The sequence below is a fragment of the Podarcis erhardii genome (assembly GCF_964252035.2).
Source record: "Podarcis erhardii genome assembly, chromosome: 10".
Classification (NCBI taxonomy): domain Eukaryota; kingdom Metazoa; phylum Chordata; class Lepidosauria; order Squamata; family Lacertidae; genus Podarcis; species Podarcis erhardii.
Genome location: NC_138500.1, coordinates 50,468,822 through 50,493,097, shown reverse-complemented (window position 1 = coordinate 50,493,097; position 24,276 = coordinate 50,468,822). Strand labels below are relative to the sequence as shown.

Sequence of the window (24,276 nt, the reverse complement as noted above, 5' to 3'; positions counted from 1 at the left end):
ATATTGGTCGCTGTAAGCAGGAGGAGTTTTAGCATTGCCTTCTGTGGGAGTAGCAACCAAGTCCTTGTTGCTTGTTTGAGGAAGTAGAAACCCTGACAGCTTTTATATTAGAGGAAAGACAAGGTAGGGAACCTAAGACCCCAAGCTGGATTCCAACTCCATCAGTCCCAGCCAGCATGAGCAGTGGCCAGGGATAATGAGACCTGCAGCCTAACAACACTGGGTTTCGACACTCGTGCATGCGCAGAAGCACAAAATGACATCACACGCAGAAGCGCCAAATCGCATCACGCGTGTGTGCAGACGCAGTGCTGCGGGTTGCGAACGTGCCTCCCACACGGATCACATTCGCAACCCGAGGTATGACTGTATAGGAGACTGTGCTTCATGTTTTTGCCCTGCCTCACCTTTCTCTGCAGTGATAAAGCTGCTGCCCTTCACCTGCAGAGCCCCCAATTGTGGATAAAAAGGTAAAGGTAAAGGGACCCCTGACCATTAGGTCCAATCGTGGCCGACTCTGGGGTTGCTGCACTCATCTCACTTTATTGGCCGAGGGAGCCGGCGTACAGCTTCTGGGTCATGTGGCCAGCATGACTAAGCCGGTTCTGGTAATCCAGAGCAGCGCATGGAAATGCTGTTTACCTTCCTACCAGAGTGATACCTATTTATCTACTTGCAGTTTGACGTGCTTTCAAACTGCTAGGTTGGCTGGAGCGGGGACCGAGCAACGGGAGCTCACCCCGTCACGGGGATTCCCCACTTTTCCTTAGGACATCCCTATTTTCATCAGATAAATGTCGACGGGCATGGGGTTATGCAAGCCCCGAGCCAATGAGATAACACAACCTTCAGAAGAAATATGAAGGCAGGCCTATATAGGGATGTTTACTGAATGTTTTATTATGTATATATATATATATATATATGCAGGTTTTGGTGTCCTCGGGTGTCTTCCCGTGTAAAAGTTGGGGTGTCTAGGCGACGTTTCAATGAGGTCTCACTCGTCATCTTCAGGCTGGTGCTTTCGGCTTCTTGTTACTGGAACAGAGCAGGATCTCAGTGTTTGAGTTCCTATAAATACTGTAGAGGGGGTGTGGTGTATAGCCTCCAATGTTCTGGGCAGAGAGGAAGTTCCCAGGCTAGTGTGCCTTTTCTTCTTTTGTTCCTTAATTACTTGAGAGATATCTTGAGTGATTTCTTGAGTGATATCCTGAGTACCACTTAGGTGGGTCATTAGGTGTGGATTAGTTGCTAAAGTCTTTGTGTCTTGACCTCTTGAACTTTGTGAAGAGTTTTCCTGAGAAGATGGCTGTACTGTACTTAGTTGTGCTCTGGCTTGGCTTCGTGTATAGGGGCGAGCTGTGGTTTTGTGGCTTGTGTCAGCCAGATCTGTGTAGGGATTGCAGGGGGGTGCAGCATCCGGAGGTGCCACCATGGATTGGCTACTGGATGGTGTCTGTAATTCATCTGTGGAGAGGGTCTGGGTTTGGGTCTGGTGTGGTTGATTGGTGTTGGCGTTCTGTGTGCCTCTGGATCTGGTGTCAGTTTTTGTGGGGAGGGCTAATTTCCAGATGTCTGGCAAGCGGGATGTGTCGTCACGCTTGTTCATGTTGTGAGGGTGTTTCTCTATCTCGATGGCTTCCATGATTATTCTCTTGTGGTGATGTTCCGTGTTAATGACCCACCTAATGACCCACCTAAGTGGTACTCAGGATATCACTCAAGAAATCACTCAAGATATCTCTCAAGTAATTAAGGAACAAAAGAAGAAAAGGCACACTAGCCTGGGAACTTCCTCTCTGCCCAGAACATTGGAGGCTATACACCACACCCCCTCTACAGTATTTATAGGAACTCAAACACTGAGATCCTGCTCACACCACACCCCCTCTACAGTATTTATAGGAACTCAAACACTGAGATCCTGCTCTGTTCCAGTAACAAGAAGCCGAAAGCACCAGCCTGAAGATGACGAGTGAGACCTCGTCGAAACGTCGCCTAGACACCCCAACTTTTACACGGGAAGACACCCGAGGACACCAAAACCTGCATATATATATATATATATATATATATATATATATATATATATGTTGGAAGCCGCTCAGAGAAGCTGAGGCAACTTAGTCCGATGGGTGGGGTATGAATAATAAAATTGTTGTTGATGGTGGTGTTATGGAATAGGACATCACTATTTTCATTGGAGAATGTTGGAGGCTATGTCTTCCATCTTCTAGTGTGTGAGAGCTGATGGCCCATAGAACACCCCATATGCATAATGTTTGCATACTTGAGTTGATACCCAGTGACTAAATAAATAAACATAAAAAGAAGCTTTCCAGCTATGCCTATCCACAGAAGCAGGGAAGTTCCAGATCATCTCGTTGTTTATTCAGTTGTAAAAGCTGCCCACCATGACTGGAATTAGATGTGTTTGTTTTATTTGCTACATTTTTTTATCAATCCATTTCCGAGTTCAAAAAAGAAAGTTAAGAGGTTAAAAAGTCATGTTTTATTGTCAGTTTTTGAAAGCGGCAATTTCTGAGCTTTATTCCCCATGGTGTTTCCTAATACAAATGGCATAATGCAGGGAACACAACAACTTCAGTTAGCAACGTTCATTCTGCAGACATGACAGAAAGGTTATAGCTCAGACCTTTGTGTCAAAGAATAAAAAATAGGTGGATGTCAAAATAAACTGTGTAAAATATATGATCCACACTGTGATTGACTTTTTATAAATGGTTCAGATGGAGTAATCATATCATTTGGCATAATGTCTCCACTAGGAACACAATGATACAAGGGCTCATTCATTATTCTGACTTGGTGAATTGCTCCTCCAATGAGACAATTGATTTATCATTTGTGCCGAGCTTTGAAGCAGATGATCCCTTCTTTCCCAGAGATGTTTTGCTAACTAGAGTACCCATTTTAAATGGCTTAGTTTTGGTAAAATGAGTTTAACTGTAACACACACACAAACAAATAAACACAAACACCCTTGCATGGGAAAAGGAATAAATGAACAGGTATCAATTGGTAGGTTTTAATAGACCACAAGTTTATTAAAAGATATCAGAATAACACACTCCTTGCAGGAGTGGCTTGCCAGCTTCCTGTTACATTGTGATTCCCAGGGATACTGACATAGCTAGCTGTGCCCCAGCAGATCAACGTGAATTGACCTCCTATTGAAGTTTCACTTGATGTTTTCCATTTGCCCCTTGCTGGGAGAGATGTGGGTATGGTGGTTCTCCACTTGCCAAGCCTACTGATAAAAAGGTAAAGGATGCCTGGACGGTTAAGTCCAGTCAAAGGCGACTACGGGGTTGCGGCGCTCATCTTGCTTTAGGCCGAAGGAGCCAGTGTTTGTCCACAGACAGCTTTCCAGGTTATGTGGCCAGCAGGACTAAACTGCTTCTGGCGCAATGGGACACCGTGATGAGAAATGCCATTTACCTTCCTGCTGCAGTGGTACCTATTTATCTACTTGCACTGCTTTCAAACTGCTAGGTTGGCAGGAGCTGGGACAGAGCAATGGGAGCTCACTCTGTTGTGGGGATTTGAATTGCTGACCTTCTGATCGGCAAGCTCAAGAAGCTCAGTGGTTTAGACCACAGCCATGCCTTCACTGCTGCTAGACAACAGATATGTAGCCCATATTTGTGGGCTACTTGACCTAGAGAATGCTCTATCGCCCGCCATCTCAACTTTGATGACTCTACACCTTCTTAAATTCCTCTTGCTGATCATGTTATTTCTATGTCCATATGAATGTTTTTATGCCCATAGAGAAGACATGTCTATTATGTTTTCTCCCATAGGAAGTGGGCTTCCTTTCCTTGGCTCCCACCCCTTTTTGTCAATGCTTTGTACCAGCCTTGGGGGACATTTTTCAGCCTAAGAAAGGTCTTTTGGTGACCACATCCCAATGGTGGGCAGGGCCAGAGGGGAAAGTGGGAAGGCCAATGAAAGTGACACTTAATTTCTACAGCCAGTTTTCATTTCAACTACACAAGAGTGAGAGGTCTCTACGAGAGCCAGTGTGGTGTAGGGGTTAGGAGCGGTAGACTCGTAATCTGGTGAACAGGGTTCGCGTCTCTGCTCCTCCACATGCAGCTGCTGGGTGACCTTGGGATAGTCACACTTCTTTGAAGTCTCTCAGCCTCACTCACCTCACAGAGTGTTTGTTGTGGGGGAGGAAGGGAAAGGAGAATGTTAGCCGTTTTGAGACTCCTTCGGGTAGTGATAAAGCGGGTTATCAAATCCAAACTCCTCTTCTTCTTCTTCTACGTGCTGACACACACACCGCTTTCTCTATCATCAATCCAGACAGACAATAGGCATTTTCATAGTTCGACGGCATATTCCAAACAACAGCCCTTCCAGCCCAGCCTCCTGTTCTTGTGGTGGCCAGTCAGATGCCTATGGGAAGCTCACAAGCAGGACCTGAGTGCAACAGCACTCTATCTATTTGTGACTCCTGGCAACTGGTATTCAGAGGCATATTGCCTTTGACAGTAGAGGTAGAACACAGCCATTGTAATTGGTAGCTTTTGATGACACTCTTCTCCATGAATTTGTCTCAACTTTTAAAGCCATCCAAGGTGGTGCTGATCACTACTTCTTGTGGGAGGGGGAATTCCATAGTTTAACTATGTGCTGAGTGAACTCTTTTTATGAATTTTTATGTTCTATTTGGGGATGCGGGTGGCGCTGTGGGTTAAACCACAGAGCCTAAGACTTGCCGATCAGTAGGTCGGCAGTTTGAATCCCCATGACAGGGTGAGCTCCTGTTGCTCAGTCCCTGCTCCTGCCAACCTAGCAGTTTGAAAGCATGTCAAATGCAAGTAGATAAATAGATACCGCTCCGGCAGAAAGGTAAATGGCGTTTCCATGCACTGCTCTGGTTCGCCAGAAGCGACTTTGTCATGCTGGCCACATGACCTGGAAGCTGTACGCTGGTTCCCTTGGCCAATGAAGCGAGATGAGTGCCACAACCCCAGAGTCGGTCACAACCGGACCTAATGGTCAGGGGTCCTTTTACCTTTATGTTCTATTTGCATACATTGGTGCACGCACCGCCTCAGTATTTTATATGATTTAGCTGTTTATATCTATCATCTATCTATCTATCTATCTATCATCTATCTATCTATCTATCTATCTATCTATCTATCTATCTATCTATCTAAATGTATGTATGTATGTATGCATGTATGTATGTATGTATGTATGTATGTCATGGTATTCCCCCTTTTCTAAAAAGAAGTCAGCTTCAGATCTAGTGTATACAAGAGAGAAGCTGTGGAATGAGCTGGAAAAAGACTCTGCAATTCTATGATTCTATAAGAGGGGGAGAGAGAGAGATCTCAGACATAGAAGACTGTCAATGGGAGTTTCCCCAAGAATTCTTTTAATAAGGTGCTGCATCAGCAATCAAGCAGGACAGGGATCTAGACGATGAGGAAGGAGGGGTCACAAGAAGTCATCCATCAAAAGCTTGGCTGTGCTTCAGGAATGCATTTAAAGGATGAATCCTTATCTAAACCAAATTACTGAACCCTTTGAAGGTTTGCCCATCATCCCTCTCACGTCATTTTCTAAAATTATACCGGAGTCGTTGCTTTTGAGAGCTATAAATAGGCTTTCATCTGACTGGCAGGAGGCCTTTAATTCATTCAAGGCTCGCAACCAGATTCCAATGCCATCTCTCAGATGTGTACTCCCCACCGGCCTGCCAAAGGAGTAGTTAATTTGTGCTTTTCCTTATGACTGGAACATTCTGAGAAGTTTTGATATTCAAACTACATTGCTTTGTTTGTCGAAACCAGCTTGAGTTACTGCAGTTAGAACCAGGATGGCTATGTGTTGGGCCTTGTGTGTGTGATTTTTAAACACAGAAAGCCTTTTAGGATGAAATCTATGTTTTCTGCATGGATTTGGCAGAGGCAGATATATTGTGCTGGTATCAAAATAGCTGAAATTGCATTTCTCTGCTCTCCTGTTCAGCAAGGAAGCTTCAGCGCTGGGGTCAGAGGGAATAATGTTGAACAGATTTATTCTCCCCTCCCTTTTGGATTTTTAAACTCCCATTTGAAGCCCTATATTTGCTTTTATGATCCCGTTCATTGGTTAAGGAGGTTGATTTATGTGTGCAGTATAAATCCCGGCTACGCCTGAAACATTTTGCTTCAGAATAAAAGGGGGAGAAGAATGACCTGTTTGTTTTTATTTGGAAAATAAGCTTCCCAGGCTTTCAGTAAAAGGAGCTTATTTCATTTCCTTGAATTGCCATGAATGAGCAATGTAATAGTTGTGCGGAAGGTACAGTGTAATAATCCAGGCAGTGCTGGTTTTATGAAGCTGCGTGTTATTGCTAGAAACAATAAAACTGGTAGACCCTGCATTAATGGTGGGAGGCTACTGTGTCCTTATTGCTCTCACGACAAAACTTTGAGTAAATGACGCACAATAAATTGAAAAGTGTTCCTTATCGCAGATGTCGAAGGATACCCCTGTGGTGGAGATACAAGAACTATGGTTGTGTTGGGCATTGAAATCTGTTTCATTTGAATCAGCTAAGCCATGGACAGCTTGGCTGGATGTATCCAAATTGCCAGCTCCGCTTGGCATTAATGAGGTCCAGAGGTTGCAGGCTGCTGATCTAAGATGTATGTTCACATAAACACCCATTGCTTCCCTTCTCTTTGATCCGGCAGATTCGGCCAATCCAACAGCTAAGCAGAATGTCCTTGGGTGGGTTGATTCAAATGCCCTAATCGGTGTGCAGGCAAAACCAGTGGTTAACTAGGATGACCAAAAAAGTATCCCCGCCTGAAATTCTAAAATCATTCTGGATTTCAGCATCTCGGTGTAATGAAAGATCCTGGTACCAGTAGAACTGGCAAGTTGCCGTTAACTAGAGCCCAGACCTCTTGTAAAGGATTAATGATCAGAAGAAGAGGCTATGGTGAAATTGAGGGTGTTACAGAGCAAGGGTTGTAGCCTATGCTAGTTCTACTCTGAGTAAACTCATTGAAATGGAGATGACTAATTTGGATCCATTATTTTCAGGGGGTCTACTCTGAATAGGATGTAGAGTCAGCTTAACCCGTTGGCCTTCTTCTGCCAGGAGCTGGAGACAGGCATAGGTCAACAATAAAATAATAAAGCACTCAATGTTTTAGTGGTCACAGCAACTCTCCTCAGTTGCTCTTCGCCCAGTGAGGCAGTTGCGACAGCTGAAGGTGTCTGCCTGCCTATCGCTCTCTAAGGCTCCATTGTCTTGTCGTTCCACCTTCTTCAATTCTCTGTGTTCTTGGAGACCAGAAGGGAGGGAAGCTGGTTGCAGCAGGAGGGGGAGACTCCCTTGATTCTCCCCCCCACTCCTCTCCAGCCTCGCTTCAGCCTCTGATTCTGGGCTGCCCTCTGCCACGGCCTCTTCCTGCCCAATAAACCCTGTTGCCTCTTCAGCTTCCGACACCTCCTCCCCCCAAACGTATTCCTCTGACCATTCATCATCATTACACGCCAATCCCCTGGCTCTGAACCTTCTTTCCTTGGGGGTTCCCCCAGCTGATGCCTCTCATCACCCTTCTGCATCCAGCTAGTCCATGACATCTTCCTACCCAAAATATGGATAAATTTATTAAAGCTGTATTTATTAAAACCAATTTAACCTGCCCTACACAATCTGTACCAGCGATGGCAGAAAATGCCCTTTCCTTTCTTGCCAGTAGCAGCCAGCAAGGTGGGGTAGCATTGCTTACCTGGCTTCCCAATGCAGAGCTTTCTACCAGCTAACCAACAGGGAGAGGGGCAAGGCAGCAGGGAGGTCAGCACAGTGTGGGCACAGTGACGGTCACATCGGCTTGGCCCCTGGGTTTCAGGTAACTGTACCCACAAGCTACATATTTCTTTTGTAGGGAGACGGCAACCCCACCTCAAACAGTTTGCAGACCCAGTTCCGGAACATAGGAACCGCAATCTTTATGTGGTTCCACAAAATCCCTATGTGGAATCACAAAAGGAGGGAGCTGTGGACCCATTTCCTTTACCACATGGGTAGAAAAATAGCTTTGGATCCATGACAATCCTAGGGATTGCGGATTTCAAACTAAATACCCCCTACCTTTATCCAGAATATAATGACTGAGGGCTCAAGAAAAGTGATTGCTAGCTATATGTCATTTTCTTTCTTAGGGCCTAATTATGTTACATTAACAACATAATTAGCAATCAAGTTGTTGTTGTTTTTAAAAAATACCAGGTGTATGTGTGGATGACTGGCAAGTGGCATGGATGGCAACATCTGGGGAGAATTAAGCCTTCCTTTCTGAGATGTGATTGTAATTTTAAAACAGCCTACCTCAACGCCAATGAGTGGTGGAGATGGGACTGCTCATTGGTGCCAGTGGGAGGGCTTTTCTCAATGGCCAACTGGAAGAAGAGGAAGGAGCTGCCTTGTACCATGTCAGGCACCAGTGCTGTCTGCACTTTGCAGTGATTTGTCCAGGTTTCAAACAAGAGATTTCCCCAGTTCTAAAGCTAAAGGTAAAGGGACCCCTGACCATTAGGTCCAGTCGTGGACGGCTCTGGGCTTGCAGCACTCATCTCACTTTACGGGCCGAGGGAGCCAGCATACAGCTTCTGGGTCATGTGGCCAGCATGACTAAGCCACTTCTGGCGAACCAGAGCAGCGCATGGAAATGCCATTTACCTTCCTGCCGGAGCAGTACCTATTTATCTACTTGCACTTTGATGTGCTTTTGAACTGCTAGGTTGGCAGGAGCAGGGACTGAGCAACGGGAGCTCACCCTGTCGTGGGGATTTGAACCACTGACCTTCTGATCGGCAAGCCCTAGACTCTGTGGTTTAGACCACAGCGCCACCCGTGTCCCACAGCGCCACCCATATCCTACTTGGGACTTAATCTGGGAGCAAGCTCCACTGGAAGCAATGGGACTTACTTCTGGGTAAATCTGCACTGCATTGTGCTGTCTAGGGGGAACATTTAGGAGATAACTCTTGCTTGTTTTCTGAGTGAAATGATGCAGGATAAATATAATCCTAAAAATGAATTAGGCAGTGAGCCTTGTTGTAATTAATAAAATAACGTTAGTGCATTGCAGTGCTCTGAAAACTGACACAATCACACATTCTTTGCCTTGATCTTGTAATATTCTGTAGTGAACTTTGACTGTCATATCTTTTAAGTCACATAGAGGGGCCTATGGAGGAAAAACCTATAACCTTTAGTTGAGTGTAAAACCTGGGCCAGAGGCTAATTGCTGCCAAATGATTAAAGACTGTTCATCAGTAAGCCCATAACATTTATGGCACCAATCAATGGCCTGCCAATGTATTCAGTCTTTGACATGAACAAAGAAAATATTTTGCTTGTGGGGAAGAGTTTATGAAAGGAATTTTCCCACTGAGATATTGTGGGGAAGATCTTTCTCATGGTTGTTATGAACTACAAAAGCTGTGCCTTAAAGCTAGATCGACTGTAATTCCAGTTACTGAAAAATTCTATGCATTTGGCTGTTAAAAAAGACCTTTGTGGAATACCGCCCCCTTTGCATAGCGCTGAGTAAATAATAAGGCTGATTAGTAACTATATTGAATTTGGCAATCTCTGATCACCATTCTGATGTTCTAGCAAAGTGTCCATATTTGTGGGCCTCCAGAAGAGGTCCAGAAGGCGGCAACACAAGAAAGGTTTGCTGTTAATGGGCTGCTGAAGCTTCCTGCTGATGTAATGGGCATGGCTATTTTTCTGAGTCATGCAAAGTGATGCAGTGGTTTCACCATCGAAGCCCTTGCAATGAAGCAGACTCCACACACGACTTTTAAAATGACTCTTTACTTGCAGGATGTCAACTATTACAAGCAGTATTATTTATGCATATCAAGTCAAATGCAGTGTGTTTCACTCTCTTGAGCCCAGGAAAGGGTCTTCATGCTTCTAAAATTCCTTTGAAGCAGTCCATAAATTACAGCTTGTCTGTCCTCACCAACTCCTCTGGACAGCATCTGCTTGAAGTTTCCATTCTCAGCAAAACAGTGAAGCAGCCAGCCAATCTCCAACCACCACATGCACATGCTCACTTTTAAAGGAAGTTATCAAATTGACAAAGCAATGGTTCAGCATTTTTGTGACCTTAATTGGGTCACAAGATTTTGCAGCTGTTATATTAGATTACAATGGTACCTCTGGTTGTGGATGGGATCTGTTCCGGAGGTCAGGTTGGATCCTGAGGTTTCCTCAACCTGAGGACCACTGAGGGAGCCAGTGGTTAAGAGCGGTAGTCTCATAATCTGGTGAACCAGGTTCGTGTCTCCACTCCTCCACATGCAGCTGCTGTGTGACCTTGGGCCAGTCACACTTCTCTGAAGTCTCTCAGCCCCACTCACCTCACAGAGTGTTTGTTGTGGGGGAGGAAGGGAAAAGGAGATTATTAGCCGCTTTGAGACTCCTTTGGGTAGTGATAAAGCGGGATATCAAATCCAAACTCCTCCTCCTCCTCTTTTTCTTCTTCCTCTTCTTCTTCTTCTTCCTGTGATCCTGGCATGGGCTAGCCCATCAAGTGGATTTGGACGAGATCCGGGACCCCCAGATTCCTTTAACGGAATTGTTAGCCGCTTTAAGATATCAAATCCAAACTCTTCTTCTCTTCTTTTCTTCTGCGCATGCGTGCATGGCAAAACCCAGTAAAATACTTCCAGGTTTGCCGCATGCTGCATCCTGAAGTTTACATAATCAGAGGGTTACATAAACAGAGGTCCGACTGTACATAGATTTTCTCCCCCCATACAATCTATTTTTTGTAATTTATATTTTCTAACAAATACAGTACAGTGGTACCTCGGGATAAGAACTTAATTCATTCTGGAGGTCCATTCTTAACCTGAAACTGTTCTTAACCTGAGGTACCACTTTAGCTAATGGGGCCTCCTGCTGCTGCCACGCCACTGGAGCACGATTTCTGTTCTCATCCTGAAGCAAAGTTCTTAACCTGAGGTACTATTTCTGGGTTAGCGGAGTCTGTAACCTGAAGCATCTGTAACCTGAAACATTTGTAACCCGAGATACCACTGTATAAATACAAACAGATGGGGCTGGCTTTGTCGGGTTTTTCATGAATTTCAGATGGGATTTTTGCGGATATGGGTTGGTTTGTTTTTGGTAATATTATGCATTTCTGCTTGCGCTTTTAAATAAGTTATAAGTTGCTTGGAGACCTTTCTGTGTAACAAGTGACTAATTTATTAGTAGTAGTTGTAGTAGTAGTAGCAGTAACAATTCATAGGGGCCCTCTAAATATCCTCTTTTGTAACTTATTTCTTTTGTAAGAGCCTTTAGTTTAAGAGAATTGGCAACTGCACATAACAGCATGGGGATGTCCATGAAAAGTTCCCAAGCTCCATAATAACACAATCTGCTAAAGTAATTTATTCCCCCACAAAATAGCAAAGGAAAAACAAAATGTGTGTTACAGTTGGCGGTAACTTATGGGAAAGCCTAACGGACATGACAGGACTGAGTTATTTCCCGAGTGCAAAATAATATAGCATTACATCTCATTGGTTTCCCTAACTCCAGAATTAACTGCAAAAAAACAAAAAAAAAAACTGTCCGTAAACTGAAGAAAGAACCTGCCGAGTGCTCAGCTCAGTTGAGGCTGGAGGTAAAAAAATAGGAAGCCAAAATTAGTCTCAAGGAACAACTGGGCGATCCTGTTCTGTTTTGTATTAAAATATGTTAAAGGAACACAACAAAATGAAGAGGGGTTTATCTGAGGTTTTTTGAATAGCAGCAGATTTTCAACAGATTTGGAAGGAAGCGGGAATAAAACTCTTATTCACATGTTCAGACCTCATACAATGACAATCATGTGATGGAAAATAGGAATCTGTCTTATACTAAGTCAGTCCATTGATAGCTAAGTATAGCCTTCACTGACTGACACCAGCACACCGCACACCAACATTTCAGACTGGGCCCAACGTTTCAGACTGGGCCCATTTCCAGTAATACTTGGAATTGAACCTGGGAACTTTTTCATGGCAAGCAGAAGCTCTATACTGAGCTATGGTGGCACTTGCTAGTCCTGCCCCCATCACCATCGTCCTTCCATGGCATACTTTTCTTTACTAGTCCCCCATACCGCCAGCCACCATCCCAGATTACATCTGTCTCCAGTGACCACACTATAAAACCATGAACAAAGTGGTTTCCAGCATTGGAATTTGAGGGAGATCCTTATGGGTCACACAGTTTTTACAAGGGGTACCCTCCAAGCCTCCAGCAGATCTTGTCAACTCTGTGTTCCCAGATGTGCTCTGTGATTTGTAGGGTATTATTGTTATCCTATGTAAAAAATGATGAAGATCCTTGAGGATCCAGGGCCTGTATCAACGTGTCTGTGGTGCTGTAGTTATTATTATTTTTATTACAGTCAAACCTTGGCTCCTGAATGCCTCTGTTATTGTATGTTTCGGCTCCTGAATGCTGAAAACCCGGAAGTAACTGCTCTGGTTTTCAAACGATTTTTGGAAGCCAAACTGCTTCCGGGGAGTTTTTTATTTTTTTCTTCGTTGACTTTACCAACCGCCCTTTGATCCTTGGTTGTTGTTTTGGAAGTCGAATGGTCTTCCAGAACAGATTACGTTCGACAATCAAGGTTTAACTGTACAGATGCAATCTATCACCACGACTCCATATAAACTCATGTAAACTGAAGATTTGCTTTTATCCAACTGGATCTGACTTTTACCCTTGGAAATCCAATGTCTGTGTGTCTTCATGTGCAAGTGCAAACATGTGCTTTCTCTCTTTCTGTTTGTTTGGTGGAATGGGATGGGGAAGCTTGTAGAGGAGGTGTGGCAGAGGTCCCTATGGGCCAAAAGGAGTTTATAGAATCATAGAATCATAGAGTTGGAAGAGACCACAAGGGCCATCGAGTCCAACCCCCTGCCAAGCAGGAAACAATCTTGGAGTTGGTTTATTCCAAGATGATCCTAGTCAAATCAATCCCCACCAGTGATAGGTTTGACTCCTTCCCAGCTGCTCCAGCCCTGTTCCTTTCCCCCTCCTTACAAGCTCTTCCTCCTTATATGCTAGTCTTCAACTCTCTCCATACTGCAGCACTGAGTGAGGTGCCTGGAGCTTCTGATGAGGGTAGGAAGGATAAACTGAGTTCTTCTCCGCTCTTGTTTGAAATCTGAGACAGAGAAGAACTTCATGTTGTGGTCATAAGGATTCCCTCCCATCTGAGACAAAAATTATAAATTACATTGGAAAGCTGTTACTTTTAAATTACAAGGAAACTCAGAAGGGAGGGATTTGAGGAAGTCAATTAAGATGTTTAAAAAGTTGGATTTGGGAAGAATTAAGATTGTTATTATTGTCTATTTGTTTATTGTTCCCCCCTTCCCCCCTTTTTTCTTTTTTTCCTTTTCTGTTTTTGTGTATCATTTTGCTTTGTGGTTTGTGCTATTACGGTGGAAAATTTAACAAAAAAATATTCAAAAAAATATAATTATAAGTTACAAGGTTCATACTCTAAGCCAAAGAATATGAACTGCAGCTGACATTTCTATTTTAAACAGCCTTTTTTGAGGGGCGGGGGCACATTTGCAGGTGAAAATTGGTTTGGGGACAAAACAGTTCCCTGGGAACATCTAGTTCCTCTATAATCAGGTACTCATACCGGTTTTGTTATTTCCCCTTTCAAAATTTCTTTATCGATTTGTTTAATTTGGTTGTTTCAAGGCTGAGAATGTTTATATTTTTTTTTTTTTAAATAATTTTTATTGGGTTTTTACATTTTATAACAACAGACACACACACAAAGACAAAGACAAACAAACACACAAATACAATTACATACCCTAAGTTTCTTTACCCACTTTCATTGACTTCCCCCCACCCCCTCCTCTTACATCCCAATTCCAAAATTAATTCAGCAAGTTCTTACCTAACCTCTTAAAGATATTCACATTGCTTTTAAAAATTAAAATCTTTTGTTTATCTGTATTCAACTATCCAATTCTCTTATAATCATTAACTTCTTTTTTTTTTAAGGTCGATCTAACTTCCCCTTCACAAATTTTCCCTTTATTATATTAATTATAGGTCACATTGACCAAGTAAAACAAAACATAACATTTTAAAATTCTATTCTCTCCCCCCCCTGCCCCGGTTTCTGTCCCTTCCTAGACAAATGTCCAAAAAACAAACAAAAAATATTTCTAGCCCGGATTCCTCACGTCCGAGGCGTCTGATTCTCTGTCAGTCCCTCTCTGCCAGCTATGTTGGTAGTCCTCTTTGATGGTCCTAAGACCCCGAAGGAGTTCAGTCAGAGTCAGATCATATTTTCTTTCATTCAGAATGTTGAAGAGTGTTTGCTGCGAAAGACCATCTAGTTTTCCATACTCAAGAGAAAAGTCCCAATCATATTGCTTTGTTCTTTCTAGTTTTAATATTCCAAGTACTCCAGGGGCTTCTCTCTTCTTCTTTCTCATCTTTCGCAGGTCTGTAATCCAGAGGTCTTCTTGCTCATACTCTAACGCTGCAGATTTCTGGTTGATATTTTCCACTTGTAGTGTCTGAACTCCTTCTTTTTTCTCTGTCAATTCCAAAGGCATCTCTTCCTGCTCAGCTGCAGAATTTTTATCGTACATCTCCTTTGTGCATTCAGCAGAGTTGTTTGTTTCAGGATTCAAGGTCATAAAAACTTTACTCAGAGCCATACTCTGCTCCTGCAGGATTCCCACGAGAAAAAACATTTTTTCTATCTCCGCCAGTAATTTTCCCTCTGCAGCCATTGTAATGTCACTAATTCCCCCTAGGGGGCTTTCAGTTATTTAGTAGTCCTTTTCCAATAATCTGTTACTTTGTTATTATCAATACTTTGTTTCCAATCGCCTCAGTCCAAATGTATCAGCTTTAATTCCAAGAGTTATTAAATAGCAAAATTCTTTACTTTGTCCGCCCGTTTGACAGCTTCTTTGACAGCTGTCAAACTCCTTTCACTTCTTCCTCCGGGACCCAAATAGGACACTCCCGGGTTTTTTGGGGGGGATACACACAAAGTTCCAAATTCCCTTTCTCTCCAGCACAAAAATCTTGTTCTATCAAATTTGTGAGAAACTTTTAAATCATCAAAACAGTATTCATTCCGCCTTAATTCTCCGTTCCTTGCTTTGAAACGTCTATAAGTAGAGGGGGTGCGGACTTCCCTTTAACACATCCCCCGATCGTGCCGAATTCACAGGATAAAATTTTTAAAGTCCAAATTCCACTACTCACGGGTCCTTTGTTATCCAGTCCAAATTTTGGGAAGAAAGTCAGCGCTCTCCGGCCATGGCTTGCGGCTTCGCTCTACTGAGGTAGCGGTCTACTCTCAGCACCACGCCACTCTCCGTACCCTCTCCGCAGCCTTTAAAAAGGCTCTTCGTGGGTCGGGGAGGGCGCTTAAGGTGCCCACCGAGTCACCAAGTCCGCAGGCTTCCGCGCCTGCGGTTTCTGAGGGTCCCCGTGTCGCCGGCACGGCAAGACCCGTCCTCAGCAGAGCCGATTCCCTCCGGAGCTCGGAGGGAATCCGCCATTAGCCGTTCGCGCTAACCCGGAAGTCCAAGGCTGAGAATGTTTATATATCTATAACTTGAAAATTCCCCCAAAGGGACCCAATACATCTCAAAATGAAAAATACATAACTTTTGAACGTGTCCTCTTATTATTTATGTAGAAGTTATGAATGTCTTATTCCTCTAAGTCTTAATTGGGATCTGCTGCTACAAGGCACAATCAGACGGAATCAAATTTTGACTATTAGTGAATTCAAATGAATGGTTCGTGTGCGCGTTTTCAGAGGGACAAATGTGACCCGTTGGTGTGGCTGTGCACATTTATTTGTACAATTACAGAACCTTATGTGCAATCTAGCTTAGGAATTCAGTGCCCAGTAGCTAATGTGAAGCTAGGCATTGCACAACATGCTCTCTAACCTAGAGAATGGCCATGCAGCTCAACAAAAGTCTACATAATTACACACTGGAGTATTCAAGAATACAGGAACGTCACATATCATATTTAACCTTTGCTGTCTGAATAGTAATCACGTAGTGTAAACTGAAGGGTGTGAGTTACAATGTACTGGGTATAAAATGATGGCTATCAGACAACAACCCTGGTCTTTAATTGGACTTGTAAGGAACCTACATTTATAAGAGTTGCCCTTTGAAACTTCGTGAATCTCAGGGTGATAATGAGAATAATTTCAGACATGGATATAAGTTTTTTTAAAAGTTGTGCTTGTTTTTTTAATCTCAATAATTGAACAGACTCTTCTGAAAGAAAAGACACATTTCTTTCTTATTTATGTTTTGTGGGATGCATTTTTGTATTAGATTAGGGTTGTTGTTTTTTGATGCTTCTATGCATGATGTATCTTCATTACCCTGCATCTTTTGATTTGTATCCTGGCTTGTTAATGATTGTTGTGTGACAGGGGTCTTGCTGGTGCTAGAATTGTGCATCTCGATTAATGATTCCTTGGAGTTTCCCCCCTTTATCGTTCAGAATAGGATGGTGCCTTTTCATATTGAGGAACTTGTCAAAAATGGTGTTGGTTTGAATCAGACTTTAGAAATTCTTCCCCTCTTTTTTCAAAATAGGGATTAAATGTTGTTAGTCTGCAATCCTACGGACACTTTTTAGGGAGTAAAATTTTCATTGAACTTGATGGACCTTCTGAGTCGATGCTCCTTGGATGCCACACTTGAATTCTCTTCCTCCTTTGATCAAAGCAGTTTCAACTTTAGTTTTAAAATGGATGCCCCCAAATAATGGACTTCGCTAATCTCTCGGCACACTTTAAAATATAGGGAGGAGAAAACTAGAGGTTGCATCTAATACATGTAATTTTTTCCCAACAACATCTTTTTTTAAAAAAAAGTTGCAACAGCTGGGTTGGGGAAAAACCTCTCTGTCCTTCTGTGATACCCTCCATGACAGGATTTGTGGTAGATATAAATATATATCTGTGTCCATTCTCATTTATTCTATACCACTTTCTGCTTCATTTTGCATTTACAAAAAATCCACATCATACACACATTTTGTATGCAGTTTCCCCTAATACAGACATTTTTGCAAAGCAGTTTCCTCTAATATTATAGACACTTTGCTGTTCTATATGCATTTTGGGTTTTCAGTGCCATAATGAAAACTCTTTAGCATTTAAGTGCAATTTCTCCTAATATACTCATTCCAGTATAAACATTTTTGCAAAGCCATCCCAACAATATAATGCGTGTTTTTTGTGTTATTTTTTTACTAATATATGGAATTTTATGCACATTACTTCACTTGAAAATGGCATTGCAAAATTCAGAGAAAGGTGAATTTTGAAGGATAGCTGTGTTTTGTTTCGTTGATTGCTTTGGAAAGTGCAAATTAGATAGATTTGCCTTTAAATGTGAACTGAATCAAATTTCTCCCCCATCCTTGCTCCTGGCCATAAAGATCAATACATAGAGAAGGCAGGGCATGCACACCGATGCACCCACCCAGACCCCAATGTAAAATGTAATCATGCTTGGCAGTTTGCAGGGTCACTGATTGTGTTGTTAGTGAAGATTCCCTGTTAAATTTATCCACGGAGAGTGGAAGCAGTGAAGGAGTGGAAGGATGGGGCAGCTGGAATTGTGTGAGGTGAAGAGCTGGCAGGGGGCCTTATCAAATGGGTATGTAGGGTTGGCCACAGGTGGAGATAGCTGCTCTGGCACCCAGCGTGGCACACATGCTGTGCACCTGGGGGCGGGGCAAGCTTTCCAAGGAGACGCCGCCTGTGGCGAGCGCCTCAGAGGGTGAGCTGCCCATGGCGGGCTGATTCCTGGGGCAGTGGGGAGGGGAGCCGTACCACTTTTACCCATTGTATATCGGGGGAGGGGCTGTGCAGAGAGAGTCTCTTCCTTTAAATTCCTTAGTGAAGACCTCACTTGGGAAATCAACACAACCCAGGTGGTTAGGAAGGCCCAACAGAGACTCCATTTCCTCAGGGTCTTGCGAAAGAACAGTGTCAAACAAAAACTGATGATCTCCTTCTACCGGTCCACAATAGAAAGTGTCCTTTCATACTGTATTACGGTGTGGTACGCTGGTTTGACAGCCACGGACAGGAAGTCCCTACAGAGGGTGGTGAATACAGCACATGATATTATGGGCTGTCCCCTGAGTTCACTGGATGACATCGCAGGAGACCGCTGCCTCAGGAGAGTGAGGAAAATTCTTAGGCACAACTTACACCCCGGCCAGCACCTCTTTAATCTCTTACCTTCCGGGCAGGAGATACAGAAGTATAGTTAGCCGCACCCACAGGTTAAAGAACAGTGGGCTGTTGGGCTGCTGAATGGGGAAAAAAATTGTGGTGCAATTGACTTCCGACAAGCACACAGAGTGCGAACAAGACTGAGTGGGGGGGGGGGCTCATTTAATTTCACTGCACACAGGTGGTGTAGTGACAATAAAGGATTATTATTATTATTTGCCCTTTGACAGCTTGGGGGAGGCTTCCCCCCTCCAGGCAGCCTCCCCTGATCTGTCAAAACTAAGGGGAAAGGGGGGAAGGCTGCCGGCAAGGTGGCACAGCTCCGCCCTTTCCCCCGATGGCTCGGGGTAGGCTTGGGAGTCAAGGGTGGGTGGCGCGCCGAATGTCACCCCCCCCCAGTGATGACACCCGGGGTGGGGCAGACTGCCCCCACTGTCCCCCTTCCTCTGCCTCTGGAGTTGGCAAGTGGAGTGTGCAGGAGCTGAGCCAGATGCATGGATGCATGGATAGAAAAACAGAGAGACAGATGAGAGAGAGAGAGAGAGAGGGAGAGAGAGAAAGAAAGAATGTTCTCCCCTGTTATTGGACTGGCAACTGTTTGGCTGCAGAGAAGATAGTGTACAGCATTTTGCTCCATGTTGCTTTTGTGATCCAAAAAATGTGTGCACAAAGGGTGGCAAAACTGACAAGACTCTCACCTCTGCAGGGAGTGAGAAGCCACTTCCCCTGACGAGAGGTTGTCAATTTTATTTCTGTTGTAAAATGCCTTTGGACTTTCTGCAGAGCTAAGGGTTGAAAGTCTTGTCAGTTTCATTTCCCTGCTCTTGGAAAACAATTCTCGGGAGTTTAACTAAGATGCTCGTTTCATTTTATTCCTTTTAAAAGCTTACAACCCAAATGAACTCAAAATGACTCACAATGTAAACACCTTTTTTATTTAAAGAAAAAAGTGAACAAAGGGGGGGGGAGTTCAAATAACCATATAAAATAAGGATGTAGCAAGGCCAACCAAAATAGTGAGCTCCAGATATTTTGAACTACAGCTCCCATCACCCCTGGCTATGCAGAATGGGACTGATGGACACTGTATTTCACAACATCTGAGGTCGCCAAGTTGGCTACACCTTACAAATAAAAACATATATAAAAAAACCAGTTACAGGCAACTCCCCATTTATGTGCGTTCAATATGCATGTGACCGTGTATATGTGCATTGTGCCAAACCTGGAAGTGACCCGAAAATGGGGTGTTTGCTAGATTTTTCAGTGGTGTTTCAAATATACACAATTTTACTGGCACGTGTGGTGCTTTGGAACATAACCCCCATGTAAATGTGGGGTTGTCTGTATAAGAAAGTCATAGAAGAGAAAAGTATTAAATGTGCAATGCCTCAGCCCGGTATACCTGAAGGAATGTCTCCACCCCCATCGTTCAACCCAGACACAGAGGTCCAGTGCCAAGGGCCTTCTGGCTGTTCCCTCCCTGCGAGAAGTGAGGTTACAGGGAACCAGGCAGAGGGCCTTCTTGGTAGTGGCGCTCGCCCTGTGGAATGGCCTCCCATCAGATGTCAAGGAAATGAACAACTATCTGACCTTTAAAAGACATCTGAAGGCAGCCCTGTATCAGGAAGTTTTTAATGTTTGGTGTTTTATCACTTTATTATTATTACTATTATTAATTTTCTGTTGGGAGCCACCCAGACTGGCTGGGGAAACCCAGCCAGATGGGCGGGGTATAAATAATAAATTATTATTATTGTCATTGTTATTAGGCAAATTTATTTGTGAAGAGGTGTGTGTGTGTGTTTGTGTGAAACAGCAGAGTCTCGTGGAGAATCGTCTTCACTGTAGGCAGTGTGTATGAGAAAATCTTGGCCAGTTTCACCTCTGCATCGCAGGGCTCCATTCTTGTCAGTTTCATCCCACTCCTATTTGAAGCTATTGTGCATCTTTCTTGAGGTTCAAGATGTCAGGCCCAATTGCCTTCAGGATCTGGCCCACGGACTGTCTGTGGATCGGCTTGGGGATTCTGTTTGTTCGGGCTGCGCCATTTCCCCCCCTGGCATTATTCCATTTCCCCCCCTCCCTCCCTCACACACACCATGGTGGCGCCTCCTCCCTCCCTCCTCCTGGCTTCTCCCCACCCTGCCTAGAGGAGGAAGGGGGCTGGGCTGAGCTGGCTGACTGCCATTTTAAGCAGCCCCTCTCTGGAGCCAGCCCTTTCGTGCTGCTCATCTTCTCTCCGCCACCGCCACCACTGCCCTGGTGCTCCTGTGTGCCAGAGAATGGAGAGGATGAGCTCGCTCTGCCTACCAACAAGAAGCAGCAGCGGTGGTGGTGGTGGCAGCCCCTGGGAAGGTAAGCACAGCAGCTGAGGCTGGGGCTGGGGGGGGGAGGAGGACTACTTGACCCCCTCACCACTTCCTCCAGCTCCCCCTGCCCTGCCCCGGCCCGCCACAAGGTCTGAGGGACAGTGGACCGGCCTGCAGCCTGCAGCAGTGGACCTAGACCCTGCTCATTCCCAACTTACCCACCAACCTTTATGTGTAAGAATGTGAACATGCTGTGCATCTATTTATTTATTTACAAATAAATAAATAAATAAATAAATAAATAAATAAAGTATTTTAAAATGGGGTGAAATACTGAGTTTAAAAAAAAGATTGGCGTAGCAGAAACATTAAAGCGACTTTCCATGAAACTATCGCAGCATGATAGGGTGGCTGCAGGATTTCAGGAGCTGATGCCGTCATGCTACTGGCAGAAACTTCAGCAGCATATTAGGGGAGCAGTCTGTCTTAAGGGACATTGGGATGTGCTGACCAGCAGGAAGTAGGAACAGACAAAAGCCCGTTGCAATTCACTGGAAACAAGGTGGGGATAGTATGACCCTTTGAGGAAGCAAATGGAAAACACATTATTATAACCGCATCAGAAGGATTGGCATGGAATACGTATGTAAGATTCACTGGCCATGACATGGGAGAATATTTGTTATGCATCCCAGCATCTAGGCAACTACGACACACACAGAGGTTCTGTTGATGTCCTTCTGTGGAAGTTAGGCTTATTGATGCTTCTTAGCCAAATCAGGATGAAATGGAGGGGTGGGCTGTAATTCTGTGGTACAGGATTTCCTTTGTATGCAGGAAGTGCTGGGTTGAATCCCTGGCGTCTCCCAGGTAGAGCTGGGAAATGCCTTCTTGTCTGAAACCCTTAAGAGCTGCTTCCAATCAGTATATAAACCTACTGAACTAGATGGGTTGTTGGTTCAACTCAGCAGAAGACAGCTTCCCTGTTCAAATCTAAGACTGATATTATGTGGCATACTGGAATACTGTGGCCACACCCCCATGACTTCCTAGCAACCCTGCCAGGTTCAAAAGGCACCCAGCCACCCCGGCAAAATAAATGGAATCCTTGTAGAAGGCATTATATGAATGTGACTAGGAAGAGACCAATCCGATGTCTAGGGGTGTGATCTTAGACTCACAGCCTCTCTTTATTGGCTATGAATCTGTATTGCCTTTAGCAGCAGCTACGCTTTGTCTGTGAATTCTGCTGTCAGGTGCTTGCTTGCTAAATTATCTATCCATGATCTGACAGCTTAATTATGGCAGCAAGACCTATTACTGGAAATGAAAAGAATCAATTTCTGATTATGGTTTGTAATGAAGCTCAGCAGGGCCCCAATTTTGCTTCTTTCTTTTCTTTTCTTTTTTTCTCATAACAATTGAAGAAATCTGACTGTATTAATTCTGTACTGCCAGCTGCTGCTCAAGGTTTGAAAGTTAATGGACTGCAAGGCACTCAAAGGTACTCTCAGGTCACTGACCAAAGACTATTCCTGTTTGGCATGAAGAGATAAACAAGGTGTACTGGGTGAATTTAAAGTGAATGAATTCTCTCACAAAAATTGAATTGGAACCTATTAGATTTCCCTTTGATGATACTGGTGGTTGAATCTTCAAGAGAATGCATACATGATTGTGATTCCCTGCCATCAGGTTCTTAGACCAGATGGTACATACCTCAGCCAAAGAGTCTGTTCAGCAGCCCCAGCTTTTGTAGCTGGAGTCAGTCCGGGCCCTGCCTTCCCAGACCAGGTGGGAGAAGGCAAAGAGCTCTTCCAGGACTCACAGCCAAGATGGTACAAACAGTAAAGTACATATAATTTAAAGGAATATTTCAGAGGATAAATAATTGGGTGATTTCTTTTCTGTTCTGTTCTTTGTCACCAGGACTGGGAGTTTCCACATTTTATGGGTGATGTTGATGTCAATCTACCCGGCTTGCCTGCTGCGCACTTTCAGTTTAGATTGCCTTATTTCAAGAAGATTTTAAAGGAGGAGTATCATATACATATAACAGGTATGTTAACATTCTTTGCCATCCCCTTCTTGGTATTTAACTAGGCTGGGAATGCACCGCGCCCGCGCGCCCCCAGTGATTCTGAAGTGGTGTAGTCCAGAATCCAACCTTATTCTGCTATGCTTGAGCTTAATCTCTGTCAACAGTCATGGGAAAGCTCCTCCAGGACTGTACCACTTCAGAGTTGAAGTCTTGCATGTCTAGTTTGATGTGGATGATGGAACAAGCTTGTTTTCTCCTGCTCATGAGGGTAGGACCCAAGCCGATGGATTCAAGTTTCAAAAAAGGAGATTTCAACTAAACATCAGGAAGAACTTTCTGACAGTAAGAGCTGTTTGACAGTGGATCAGTCTCCCTTGGGAGGTGGTGGACCTTCCTTCCTTGGAGGTTTAAGCAGAGGTGGGATGGCCATCTGTCATGCTTTAGTTGAGATTCCTGCATTGCAGGAGGTTGGACTACATGAGCCTTAGGTTCCCTTCCAACATGACAGTCCTATGATTCTACGTAGATGGCATTTCTGGGGATTGTGGGAAAGGACTCAGCCATGCAGCCCCACACCTGTAGCCTGAAATAGTGCAGGCCTGAAACAGCTTCTCTAAAACCACCTGCTGTTTCGTGCAGGCCAGGCCTTTCAAAACAGCTCTAGGATGTGTGTCTTTAGGAACCACAGGTTGCACCATGTCACTGCAGATTAGTTCAGCTTTCATCTGTTGTCTGCTTGTATCTTTTTCTGGCCTCTCTTTTATTCTCATTTTGGAAAGGCTTCCTGAAACGTACAGCGATGCTTTAACTAGAAGAGGAATGACAGCTGTAGATCAGGGTTTCCCAAAATTGGGTCTTTAGCAGTTTTTGGACCACAATTCCCATCATCCCTGACCACTGTTCCTGCTAGCTAGGGATGATGGGAGTTGTAGTCCAAAAACAGCTTGAGATCTGAATTTTGGGAAACCCTGCTGTAGGTGTTCCTGGCACTCAAAGGGAAGGAGGGGGAGAGGATTTTCTGATGCAGAAACAGTCTCTAACATTAAGAGGAATCTGAATTTCCAATTGGTTCTGCTTTAGGATGGGAAAATGGCACTTAGATGACATAATATTCATCAATGAATGTGCACATTCTTTGTTATGTATTAGCAACCATCATGGGGAAGCCTGATCAGTGTTGTTGCTTTTAGAATTTATACACCCCCTCTCATTTTGAGAAAAATACCAAGGTGGTTCACAAATGAGTAAAAACCAAGTATAAATCAGATTATAAAACTATAGCTACCCATTATTTAAAGACCTAATAAATGCAATCGTATTAATGTAAAAACCTCAGTGGCAACTCCATATCAAAAACTAATCTTTCCTGGTTATAAACAAGTGGTCACGAAGTTGGCACCAGGGAGATTTCAGGACAGCTGAAATGTACATCAGTGCATAGTTAGACAGGAGAAGGAAATATGCCCAAAGGCCTGGAGTAAAGAGGCAGGTCTTGACCAATCATTGAAAAGCATACAGGGATGGTGCAAGTCATTTCATGACAGAGAGTGCCCTCTCACATGCCACTGCCCCTGAAACC

The 24,276-nt window shown here is 43.9% G+C and overlaps 1 protein-coding gene across 4 annotated transcripts in view; it reads left to right on the top strand.

Moving 5' to 3' along the window:
• TMEM117 (transmembrane protein 117) overlaps positions 1 to 24,276 on the top strand; it is a 212,780-nt gene that overhangs the window by 173,150 nt on the left and 15,354 nt on the right. For all 4 annotated transcript variants that reach the window (XM_081878005.1, XM_081878003.1, XM_081878004.1 and 1 more), the window contains exon 7: positions 22,586 to 22,715. In XM_081878005.1, coding sequence (XP_081734131.1) covers positions 22,586 to 22,715 — 130 coding nt within the window. The remainder of the gene's footprint in view (positions 1 to 22,585; positions 22,716 to 24,276) is intronic.